This window comes from Rutilus rutilus (genome assembly GCF_951802725.1).
Source record: "Rutilus rutilus genome assembly, chromosome: 3".
Classification (NCBI taxonomy): domain Eukaryota; kingdom Metazoa; phylum Chordata; class Actinopteri; order Cypriniformes; family Leuciscidae; genus Rutilus; species Rutilus rutilus.
The window spans coordinates 58,165,344-58,178,510 of NC_140211.1; the positions used below are offsets into that span (position 1 = coordinate 58,165,344).

Sequence of the window (13,167 nt, forward strand, 5' to 3'; positions counted from 1 at the left end):
GGCACTGTTAGTATTATTAAAATTGGAGTACATTTTTTTGTAAAGTTTTATGAATTCAATATATTAGACATATATTAGACATCCTTTTTGGGGATAAAAAAATTAATATTTTTGTTTCAAAACAGTGATATTTCATAGGGCCTTAGAAACCAAAGACATCAGAAACACATGCGGCCCAATGGGTGCAGAAGGGGATCAGATATATGGAATATGGAAGTTCAAAAAATATGTTTCAGAATATAATAGCATTTATTATGACTTTTTCTAGGCAGGGTTTGTCATTGACAAACAGACTATTAATATAATGTTCCCATAATGTTTACGGCTACTTTTTATTAGAATTATTATTTATTAATATAATTTTACTAACATGTTTTGTTTTATTTTATTTTATTTTATTTTATTTTGTTTTATTTTATTTTATTTTATTTTATTTTACTTTACTTTACTTTACTTTACTTTACTTTACTTTACTTATTTATTTATTTATTTATTTATTTATTTATTTTATTAAAATGTATATACATTTTATTATTATTTTTATTTAATTTTTTTTATTTTTATTTTTTTAACTTTTTTGAGCAACTGAAATGGTCCCCTAAACACATTGTACGATCTTTGGCTCTAAATAATATGTAACAAAGTAAATATTTAAAATGTAATAACATGTTTATCTGTGACACTGGTGGATAGTAAACTGTAGTGGATATAGTGGTTTCCACATTAGATTGAACCGTTTAACTGCAGTTTGCCGTGATCCCAGTCCTGTGGCTGTTGGTTTTTCCAGAGCCCAGATTAGCATAATTTCCTGAAGCCGTCCAGTGTCGTGAAGCCGAGACTCAGAGCTGAACCTGAAACACACGCGGACGAGTTTAACATCACAGAGGAACGCTTGATTGCTCTTTCATAGCTCAGGAGACCTAATGGAGTTCAGTGATGCGGGGAACCTTTTTAACTCACATTGTGAGGCCATATTCAAATTCCCCATGTTGTTGTATTAATTAAAGTGCCCTAATATTAAAAATAAAAGTAAAATATTACCTTTCATGAATGTAAAATGTCTGCAAAATGCATGACAAAGTTATTGTCCAAAATGAGTCGTCAGTTATTTCAGTCTCACTTCCTGTTACAGACCAATGTAACTAATTTGCATAATGCCAGCCTGTGGTCTTGATTGGCTGAACAGCGTCTCTTAGCTCCGCCCTCAAACACTGTAGTGTATCTGAGACTGGAGGAGTTTGTGTTGTTCGTGTCGAGAAGACGCTGTTTTCTGAGATTGATACGGTAAAACCCTCGACACCGTCACTGTTCGTATCACTGTGATCAAGAGCTGAGATTCAGATATGATAATGAGCGTTTGCTTTCTGACCAATCACAGCAGAGGAAGCTCTCAGAGAGGCGGAGTTTAGAGAGACTGAATCCGTTTATCAATGCGTTTCAGACACTGAGAGGAAAGAGCTGATGCTGTAATGGAGATTATGAGGAAATTAAGGTGTTTTTGAGCTTGGATGCGTGTGAACCTGTTGTAGGAGACGCCAAAACAACATTAGGAGCCTAAAATAGCGTAATATGGCACTTTAACAGATGTTTCAAATGAAAACAAGTATTATATTGTATATTCACAAGTGTGTTTTTAGCACTGTATGATGATCTCATGTTGATGTAACTCTACCTGTGTAAATGAGTCTTTTAATAAATACTGTGACTGTTTGTGCTTTTGTTTATTATTTTTTTAAATAGTCTGCATTTGCCATCGTTCATTTAGACTATCTGAAGAGGTGGATAATTAAAGCAAGTCCTTTAAAGAAGCGACAACTGTGTGAATGTGTATCTGGAAACTAGAGGAAGCAATGGAAAAAACTGAGTAATCTAATCCGTGTGTGTGTGTGTGTGTGTGTGTGTGTGTGTGTGTGTGTGTGTGTGTGTGTCGATGCAACTGCATATTGATAAATATGCCGATGAGACAGTTTAAGACGAGGTGAAACCGAGCATGTGTCCATTTTAAACAATTTTTCATGGACTGGTGTGAGAATTACCATCTAAAAATGAATGTCTCTGAGACTAAAGATATGATGATAGATTTAAATAACTCCAGACGTTGATGTTCCAGGTAATGTAGTTATTGCTGGTGAACTGGTCGAGCACATTAGCGCACACAAGTGTCTTGGTTCAGTTTTAGATGACGAGTTAAACTGGGTAGAAAATACAAATCTTGTGTATCAAAAGCTATGAAAGGTTTTATCTTCTGAGGAACCTTAAGTGTTTTAGTGTAGACAAATCCATACTGTACAGAACACACACACACACACACACAGACAGACAGACAGACAGACAGAACACACACACACACACACACACACACACACACACACACAGACACACACACGCACACACACACACACACACACACACACACACACACACACACACACACACACACACACACACACACACAGCCACACACACACATACAGTATACACACACACACACACACACACACACACACACACACACACACATACAGTACAGACACACACACACACACACACACAAACACTTACATACAGTACTACAGACACACACACACTCACTTACATACACTTACATACAGTACAGACACACACACACACACACACACACACACACACACACACACATACAGTACAGACACACACACACACACACACACACACAAACACTTACATACAGTACTACAGACACACACACACTCACTTACATACACTTACATACAGTACAGACACACACACACACACACACACACACACACACACATACAGTACAGACACACACACACACACACAAACACTTACATACAGTACTACAGACACACACACACTCACTTACATACACTTACATACAGTACAGACACACACACACACACACACACACACACACACACACACACATACAGTACAGACACACACACACACACACAAACACTTACATACAGTACTACAGACACACACACACTCACTTACATACACTTACATACAGTACAGACACACACACACACACACACTGACCACCACACAGAGTAAGAAGAATATCAAAGACTTTAGGAGTCGGCTGTCCACGCCAGTCATAAACCTGCTGTAGTACGAGCACAATACACACACTCAGCAGAATATCGTCTAATAATCGTTATTGAGAAAATCCCAGAAAATATAGAGATATCATTTTCTGTCATTATGGCAGCCCTGGGGCGATCAGGGAGACCAGCGCTCGTCCACCTCTGGGCTCAGAGCTTCCCTGTTCCCCTGCTGAGGTCATGAGGCTCTGAACACTGGAGATCTGTGTTCCTGCGCGCAGTTATGATGGGGGTTTATCCTGTCGCTCAAGACTCACAGCTGGAAAAGTTATAAAAAATGTGCGTGTAAACTGTGGAAAAGTGGGAGAGGGCGGGAAAAGGGGAGACAACAACCAATAAAACACAGACCGGCAACACACTCATTACACAGACACATGGATATTAAAATATGACCTCGGAGAGTTAAGAGTTGGGGGTTAAAAATGCCAAAACGGCAAAGAATTTTTTTTAAATACATTTATGAGCATTACAGTCTCTGAACACACCAGTTTAACACAGAAAGAATAAAGGTGATTGGATTAAATGAGCTCTTTCTCATGAATAAATGCACAGATTATCTTGAGGGTCAGCTGACGTAGAATCGTGCCGGGAGCCAATCACACGCTCCGAAGGCGCTTCAACACAGCCAATCACACGCTCCGAAGGCGCTTCAACACAGCCAATCACACGCTCCGAAGGCACGCTTCTACACAGCCAATCACACGCTCCGAAGGCGCTTCTACACAACCAATCACACGCTCCGAAGGCGCTTCTACACAGCCAATCACACGCTCCGAAGGCACGCTTCTACACAGCCAATCACACGCTTCGAAGGCACCTCTACACAGCCAATCACACGATCCAAAGGCCTTCTACACAGCCAATCACACGCTCCGAAGGCGCTTCTACACAGCCAATCACACGCACCGAAGGCTACCTTCTACCTCACGTTTCGTGACGATGCCTCGACTTTGCTTTTCAACCCGGAAGAACTAAATTGCTCGGAAAAACGTAAAAATAAGTGCTGTTAGTGTTTTCAGTGATGTGCATATCTGTTCACATCTCAACAAATGTGTTTTGGGGTTTCATGACCCATTCAGGCCACCAGACTTCTCAAACAAAGCCTTCGGTCGTGAGTGTGAATCAGAGATCGGGAACGGCTGAGGAGTTTCGGAGGGTCTGAGGTGTTGTTTGGATGGCATGGAAAATGCGAGTCAGGGAAAACCTTTACTAGTCGCAGTGGGAGTCAGGGAACTCCTGTATTCCCTGGCAGAGCCTCAAAATGTTGGGAACTGGTCCCAGAATGCTTTACACACGGACCTCTCAGCTTGATTAGAGCAATCACACAGCTTCAAGAGTGCTTCATCAGCGCTATCAAACACTCGAGGACCGGCACACATCAAGCGGAAATATAGCACGTTTTGTAGTGACTTTGGGAATAGTCGAATACCTTCGGAAAATAGAAAAATCTATTTCGATTGTGCTTGTCGATTCCGATTCTTATCGATTCCTAATTTCAATTCCAATAAGGTAAAAAAATTCAATAAAAAAAAACCTTAGATATCATTCACATTTAGTCTTATTGCAAAACATTTTTTTTATTCATTTGTCATTCGTGTGTAGTTAGGACACGGTGTTAGCAGCGGCGCACAAAGTGGGAATGCGGTATATGTGGCGCAGAGGGGCGTACACCAGGGGGCGCCAAAGCAATGGTAAAAAAAAAAATAATAATACAAATTTAAAATATTTTTTTTGCTATTTTCTATATGTAGCTGCTGTTGTGCGTTTATAAATCATTTCTGCATTTCGTGGGGTGGGGGGGGTGTAATATCGCAAGCGGGCGGGGGCGAGTAGTGAGTTGTCGTCGGAAAAGATGGATAAAGCAAAAAAGCTGTCGGGGGCTAAAAATAGAAAAAGAAAGAGGGAAAAGGAGATGGCTTGTCAAGGGACGCGACAGCAGCGAAATAAGTGGATGGTGAAAGGCAACAGGGAGGATTTAAAGTGTGACGTCTGTGCTTGGAGGCTTGCAGATATTCATGTTAACACTGGACTAGCTATAACCAGTTATATGGTAACTTTAAATAACCATTGAATCAAAATAAAATTGTACTCTTATCTGTGAAATAAGGATGTGTTGCTGAAAAAATACGCCAAAGTTGTTGCTGCGGCCCCTCTGGCCCTGGGTGTTACACTGCTGTATAACGCAGCGTTGAGTGTCTAACTGATGGTTTGTCTCTTCTTCTCCACAGCCTGCATCTTTCGCTACAACGCTCTCTCTTTAGTCTACCTTCTGTACCTGCTGCTGCTACCCTGGTTTCAATGGCCCAACAAACACACACTACGAGGTAAGAGTGTTTCTCACGCTGTCGTTTTCAGTGGCGCAATACTGTCTGACTGGGAAGACGGCTGATTGCTAAACAAAATGATATTGTGTGATATGGGTGCAAATGAACTCTGACTGGAGTAGCTTGGATTTTGTCTTGTGTGTGTGTGTGTGTGTGTGTGTGTGTGTGTGTGTGTGTATTTTGTTATGATACAATAAAAAAGAAATCGATCCCAAACGATCCCTCTCTGTCTAGTAAGGGTTGAAACTCAAGACTTGAAGTCTGTTCGCCAAACCACATCTTTTGGCCGACGTTGATAACAGAGGAATCCATTATAAACCACAACACATTGATTCCTGCAGGATTAGACTTCAGAGATCCTCAAAGCCTCAACCATGATGGATAAACTAAAGGTTCTGGCTCCCAAACGTGGTTTTGCATCGGCTTTTCCCATCCGAGCTCCAGACTGTGTAATGTGTAGGGGTCGGGGGTCGGATCCGTTTATCTTTGGGCTTTATATCTCTCGAGCTGATATGGCAGGTGTTCACCGGATCTGGACACAGAACTGCTGGCATTATGCATTTGATAACTGGGTTTAAACAAGGAGCTGTAAAGCGGATGATGGTTTGAGTCAGGACAGAAGTATGTGGGATATTAAAGCGCTCAGACTATTTGTGCCTGTCAACACTGTCATTAAATCCAGTTCTGCGACTCTTCTAGCGCCTAAGATGCTAGAGAGCCATTATTAAAGTGCCCCTTTTATGCTGTTTTAAAGGATTAGTTCACTTTCAAAAAAAATGTTTGCTGATAATTGACTCACCCTGATGTCATCCAAGATATCCATGTCTTTCTTTCTTCAGTCGAAAAGAAATGAAGGTTTTTGAGGAAAACATTCCAGGATTTTTCTACACAGAATGGACTTCAATGGCAACCAACTATACCAATGTTCAAAGAAGGTTCAGATGTCCATCTCAATGCAGCTTCAAAGTCTCGACACGATCCCAGTCGAGAAATAAGAGTCTTATCCAGCGAAACGATCGGCCATTTAAAAAAAATATATATACATATACTTTTTAACCACAAATGCTCGTCTTGTACCATCTATGAGATGTGCCACACATTGCGTCATCACGTTGGAAAGGTCACGCGTCACGTCATCTATCTAAGTTATTTGTCTGTGTTCTCCGGTTCAAAAAGGAGGGAAGGGCAAAAAATGTCATCTCATTTTCTCCTCCAACTTCAAAATCTTCCGACATCTTTGTTTTCATTTATTATTATTATTATTTTTATTTTTATTTTTTTCGTGACCTTTCCAACGTGATGACGCAATGTGTGGCACATCTCAGAGATGGTACAAGACGAGCATTTGTGGTTAAAAAGTATATGTATATATATTTTTTTTAAATGGCCGATCGTTTCGCTGGATAAGACTCTTATTTCTCGACTGGGATCGTGTCGAGACTTTGAAGCTGCATTGAGACGGACATCTGAACCTTCTTTGAACATTGGTATAGTTGGTTGCCATTGATGTCCATTCTGTGTAGAAAAATCCTGGAATGTTTTCCTCAAAAACCTTAATTTCTTTTCGACCGAAGAAAGAAAGACATGGATATCTTGGATGACATCAGGGTGAGTCAATTATCAGCAAAAAATTTTTTGAAAGTGAACTAATCCTTTAAAGGCTCCTAATGTTGTTTTTGAGTTTCTTACAACAGGTTTACATGCATCAAAGGTCAATTTTCTCATAATATACAGTAAAACCAAAATTTATTCAGACACCTTCAACATTTCTCACATTATCACATTCGCTATAGTTTAGAAAATGGTAATAAAATATGACAAGAATCAGTTGATATTTGACTGGTTTTGTCCATCCTTCTGTTAGACTGTCTCACACATGAATTATGTTGAATATCTGTCAGCTGTTAAATTTAACTACACAATTAGATAATACCAGTTTAGCTCAACCAATCACCAAGCAATGCTTCATTTCGAAACACAAACGACTTTTAAAAGGCGGTTCATACGCGAATCTTTTTCTTTTGGGAGACAACAATGTTTACATTCACACACAGCTCTATTACACACTGCATGCAAGGGATATTCGGGGAAAAAAACCTAAATGGGGCACTTTAAAGGGTTAGTTCACCCAAAAATGAAAATTCTGTCAGTAATTACTCTCATGTTGTTCCAACCCCGTAAGACTTTTGTTCATCTGCAGAACACAAATTAAGATATTTCTGATTAAATCTGAGAGCTGTCTCACTCCTCCATAGGCTTCTCTGGGATTGAAACTTGCCGGCCCAGAAAAGTTAGTAAAGACAATGTTTAAAATAGTCCAAGTGACTACAGCGGCTCAACCTTAAGTTCATCAAGCGACGAGAATACTTTTTGTGCGCAAAAAACAAATTAAAATAACGACTTTATTCAACTCTTCATTTTCTTCTGAGTGAGTTCACGAGAGCAACGCGACGCTTGCGTGAGAACTGAGGAGATGACGCTCACGATCATCTGATGGGAAAGTGTGAAAGGTAAGCCGTTCATTTTTTGCGGCATTGGTAAGGCACTTTTACATTTTCTTGTTGGTGTCTCACGATTCGGACATCCAGGAAATGCACACTTTATTCATTTTAAACACAGAGACACATCTCTGTCATCTCCTCGTGGCTCTCGGGAACTCACTCAGAAGAAAATGAAGAGTTGAATAAAGTCGTTATTTTAGTTTTTGTTTCACACAAAAAGTATTCTCGTCGCTTGATGAACTTAAGCTTGAGCCGCTGTAGTCACTTGGACTATTTTAACGATGTCTTTACTAACTTTTCTGGGCCGGCAAGTTTCAGTAACAGAGAAGCCTATGGAGGAGTGAGACAGCTCTCAGATTTAATCACAAATATCTTAATTTGTGTTAAAGATGAACGAAAGTCTTACGGGGTTGGAACAACATGAGAGTAATTACTGACAGAATCTTCATTTTTGGGTGAACTGACCCTTGAAATGCTGTAAAGCGGATGATGGTTTGAGTCAGGACAGAAGTATGTGGGATAATAAAGCGCTCAGACTAACTGTGGCTGTCAACACTGTCATTAAATGAATAGTTGAATAGTAAAAAAATAGTTCTGCGACTCTTACATGTACACCAGTATTTGTAAGATGCTAGAGATTAATATTCCCAGCTGCATGCATGCTATATATATAAGTGTACGTCACCATTCAAGCCAGGGTTATTATCGTTAACTAAAACTAAGAAAGCTAACACTTTATTTTACAGTGTTCCTGTTCCACGTGTTACTGTAGTAATAACAGTAGATTATGCATAATTACATCCAGCTAACCCTCAGCCAAACCCTAACCTCAAAGTAAGTGCATGCTAATGATTTTTACTCGGTACTTGCAACCAGTGGATCTCTGAGCTGAGTGAGTGAGTGGAGGCGGGGCTCATTTGCATATTCATAGAACCACGCATACTAAATGAGGCAAGGGTGTCGAGTTACATTCAAGATATTTTAAGGCATGAAGACATTTTTTTCAAGAAAAAAAAAATGTTTAAATATGTAATTTTGTTGATCAAAGATGAGTTTTAAGGGATAAAATGATCGACTACAGGAGGACGAGTTTGTGAGGTTGTCTTTTGTCTTCCGGTCTGTATTTTCCACAGCGATCTAGCGCATTTATGAATGATCGGCTCGTTTTAAAATCTTCCCGGTCGACTGACATTCGTTAAGACATCTGCTTTAAACATTAGTCATCATGATAGCTTTCGTTAACTTTACATTAAGTAAATCCACTTCAAAAGCGAATCACTCCTGGACAGCAATGCCATAGAAATATACAGAGCGAACGCAAAAACGGAAGTTAAAAGACAATATTCTATTTTTTTAATAGTCATTTTTATCCAGTCATCAGTGGCTTATTGATCATTATAAGGTGTTGTCAATCATTTAGTTGTAGTTGTTAGTTTGAGTTGAGAAATACACATTTCAGCATTATCACTAAACTGTGTGTGCATTTCCCGTGAGAACCAAGCAAGTTGACTCATGAAACCATTTGTTTATTATATCGCAATCGCAATATTGACCTCAATAATCACAATATGACATTTTCCCCCGAATCGTGCAGCCCTAGAGCCGCGCATACTAAATGAGGCAAGGGTGTCGAGTTACATTCAAGATATTTAAAGGCATGAAGACATTTTTTCAAGGATAAAAATGTTTAAAGATGAGTTTTAAGGGATAAAAATGTTTAAAGATGAGATTTAAGGGATAAAATGATCGACTACCGGAGGACTTTACGGAGCGACGGGTTTGTGAGGCTGTTTTCATGCATCAGCCTGCGGTAACGGTGATGACTCGTGTTTCTGTGTACATAAACTGGCATGATGACCTCATGTTGGGCGTTCACACTTTTTCTGTTGCCATAACAGTGTGTGTGTGTGTGTGTGTGTGTGTGTGTGTGTGTGTCTGGTTCTCTGTTGGATGGCATGAGGAAAAACATTCCAGTGTCTGATTCGCATTATTGTCAGTCCTGTAAATATATAAACGCTGCTTCTGTGCTGTATTAAAAACAAAGACAGCAGAGTAGCCAGATCCACATATCCTTTATCCACTCTGAGATATCTGTGTTCTACTACTTGTGTCTGATTTCTTATTATTGGTATTTTAAAATCCAACACTATCGCATGATAGACTGCTGAAGTTGATATAAAATGTTTTCCACCTGTCATTATGTATGTTTGGTTGTGTATTTATTGTAATTGTGAAATTGGTGGCGCTGTTTAAAAAGAAATATGGATGAGTGATATACGTATCAGAACAATTTCAGTTTTTGGGGATCAATATTTCGAGCCTTTTTTATACAACAACACGAATTGCATATTTAATTGTCCATGCTCTTTTACCCTATTTTTACATTTAGATGATCTTTTCCGTCATCTAACGCTCATTTACAGCTAATATTTAACATGCTAATAATTGAATAACACTGTATAAATTAATATCTGTTCTTTATAATGTTGTGATGCCGTACAATTAGTCTTTAGTGTTTTATTTATTTATTTATTTATTGAAACCAAACCATGTGGAATTTTTTATATATTCACCCTTTATTAGAAAAATATAATAATAATAAAAAACAATATTATTGTACAATTATAATATGATAATAAAATATCTATCAGCTTATTTTGTTTACATTTCCGAAAACATAGTCTAATACCAAAAAGCTAACAATATGATTCTTGGAGCATAAGTAACACACACACACACACACACACACACACACACACACACACACACACACACACACACACACTGTCTATTTCTATTGTCATTAGTATTATATTCGAATTGTTTGACTTAACACCAGTGTGAATGTAATGTAGACTGAAATATTATATATTACAAAAAATAGGTTTAAAGTCCCGGTTTAATACACAGACTTTATCTGTGTTGAGTTTGCACACCGAACAAGTGAACAAGGGTTGCATCTCTTCATTTCAAACTCAAGTTTTGCACCAGACTGATGCGTTAATAACCGTGGGCTGATGTTGCATGTCTCATATCTAAGGATTAGCTTTATTGTTTTGTCAGAGAAGTTCATCTTGCTTTAACTCTATGAAAGAGGTGTAGAATCATCTGCGTGTCTTTGGGAGAGTCTGGAGAGAAAATCCCCTCGACAGCCAGCCATAGTGAAACGAAACCTGGCGGTGAACAGTATTAATGGTTTTAATGAAAAACATCTTGCTTTTTTCCCTACTGCGGATCAGCTTCACATTCTGTGGCCGGGAAATCCGGGGAAGCCAGTTGTGAACAATCAGAGGTTTAGGAGGAGAAGAAAGCTGTAGGAAAATGTAGATCACAGCTACAGAATGTTAGCCGGGGTATATTTGGGTCAAACTCACATTCATACTCACAGTTTCCTCAATTATGTAGGTTTAGCTACAGAATAGCTTGTTCTGCTCACTGACTTGGTTACCTTTGACCTTTTACTGTAATAACTGATGCATATTGCATGCAAAATATGTAGGATTGATCTCAAAACTCAAAAAGGTCCAATATGATGGTTGACTTTACACTATTGGCGAGAATTAAAGTCATGCAAAGGCTTAAAGAGGTTACACTGCAAAAAATGCTTTTCTAACGTAGTATTTTTGTCTTGTTTCCAGTCCAAATATCAAAAAATTCTTAAATCAAGATGCATTGAGTAAGATGTATTTAATTTCACGATAGCGATAAATCACAATATAGATCTTTTTTATTTTATTATTGTTATTAAATAAGACGCAAATTACAAACAATAGATACAATCAGCTACAGTAGTATTATTTAACATGTAGTAAGCAATATTACAGAAAATTAATAATCAAATTCAAATGAAACAGTCTTTACTATATGAATTAAACATAAATTGATTCATATTAAAGCGGCAAAAGTTATTCAGTCACGAGCAGTGAGTGATTTTCTCTTTGTCTTTTGTCGTTTGATTAACATTATAACTTTAAGTAGTGCCGTGCTACACAGATATATTTACACACCCGAAATAAACGAGAGGCCTATAGCAATATCTCTAAAGGCCCCGATAAACTTCAAGTGAAATCAAAGAACGAACTGGTCTGACGTCATTAAGGCCAAAACGAAGTTCGTTTCGGGAGTTTGAAACCGCTTGTAAACGCCGTCAAACTCCCATTGGCTCGTGGTGATGATGTAATAGGTGGGTGTGGCCTTCTCTGATGTAGAAAATTGGCGAATGATAGACACTTTTTATTGTCACCACAATATTGTTATACCGCCCAGCCCTACATTCTTTATAACTTATTACTAGACATTACATTATATGATATAATTCTTGATCTAGATAGAATACATTTGTTTTCATCTAACATTAACATATGTGACCCTGGACCACAAAACCAGTCACGAGTCGCACGGGTATATTTATGGAAATAGCCAACTATACATTGAATGGGTCAAAATTATCGATTTTTCTTTTATGCCAAAAATCATGAGGATATTAAGTAAAGATCATGATCCATGAAGACATTTTGTAAATGTCCTACCGTAAATATATTAAAAAAAAATATTTTTGTGAGTGAATGCTGCACAATCGCGAACATAAATGAACAACTTTAAAGGCGATTTTCTCAACGTTTAATTTTTTTTGCACCCTCAGATTCCAGATTTTCAATAGTCATATCTCGGCCAAATATTGTCCTATCCTAACAAACCATACAGCAATGGAAAGCTTATTTATCCAACTTTCGGAATATACATAACTCTTAATTTTCAAAAAATTAACCCTTGTGACTGGTTTTGTGGTTTGGTACTTAATAATTTCCCATTAAAGATTATTTAAAGTGGTTTGTTTAATAATGGCTGTGTTGTTCTAAATTTTCCCCTCAAATGCACCCTGGTATGAGACTTTCCGGATGGTTTCCCACCACTATCTGTGTGAGCGTAACGTCCCGGAAAGCATGGATGCTCTCTTGGGGTGTGTGTGTGTGTGTGTGTGTGTGTGTGTGTGTGTGTGTGTGTGTGTGTGTGTGTGTGGTACGTGTCGCCCACTGTCTCACAAGTTACTTCAGAGACTTGCATAAGTCTTTCTCTCTCTCTCACCAACAGTCATGTCTTCAACCACAGTGATACTCGTGGGAACATTCGTTTTTGAGTCATCTTGAAGCATTATTTGTTTTGATAATGTGGTTTCATGAAATAATAACCTGTATTTTTGGCCATGATGTGCATTATACACTACTGACCCAG

The 13,167-nt window shown here is 38.4% G+C and overlaps 1 protein-coding gene across 1 annotated transcript in view; it reads left to right on the forward strand.

Annotated features, from left to right (window-relative positions):
• The window catches only part of piezo1 (piezo type mechanosensitive ion channel component 1 (Er blood group)), a 133,066-nt gene that overhangs the window by 30,168 nt on the left and 89,731 nt on the right, over positions 1-13,167 (forward strand). Inside the window, exon 2 of the mRNA XM_084405406.1 lies at positions 5,339-5,434. Within this exon, the coding sequence (XP_084261532.1) occupies positions 5,339-5,434 (96 nt within the window). The remainder of the gene's footprint in view (positions 1-5,338; positions 5,435-13,167) is intronic.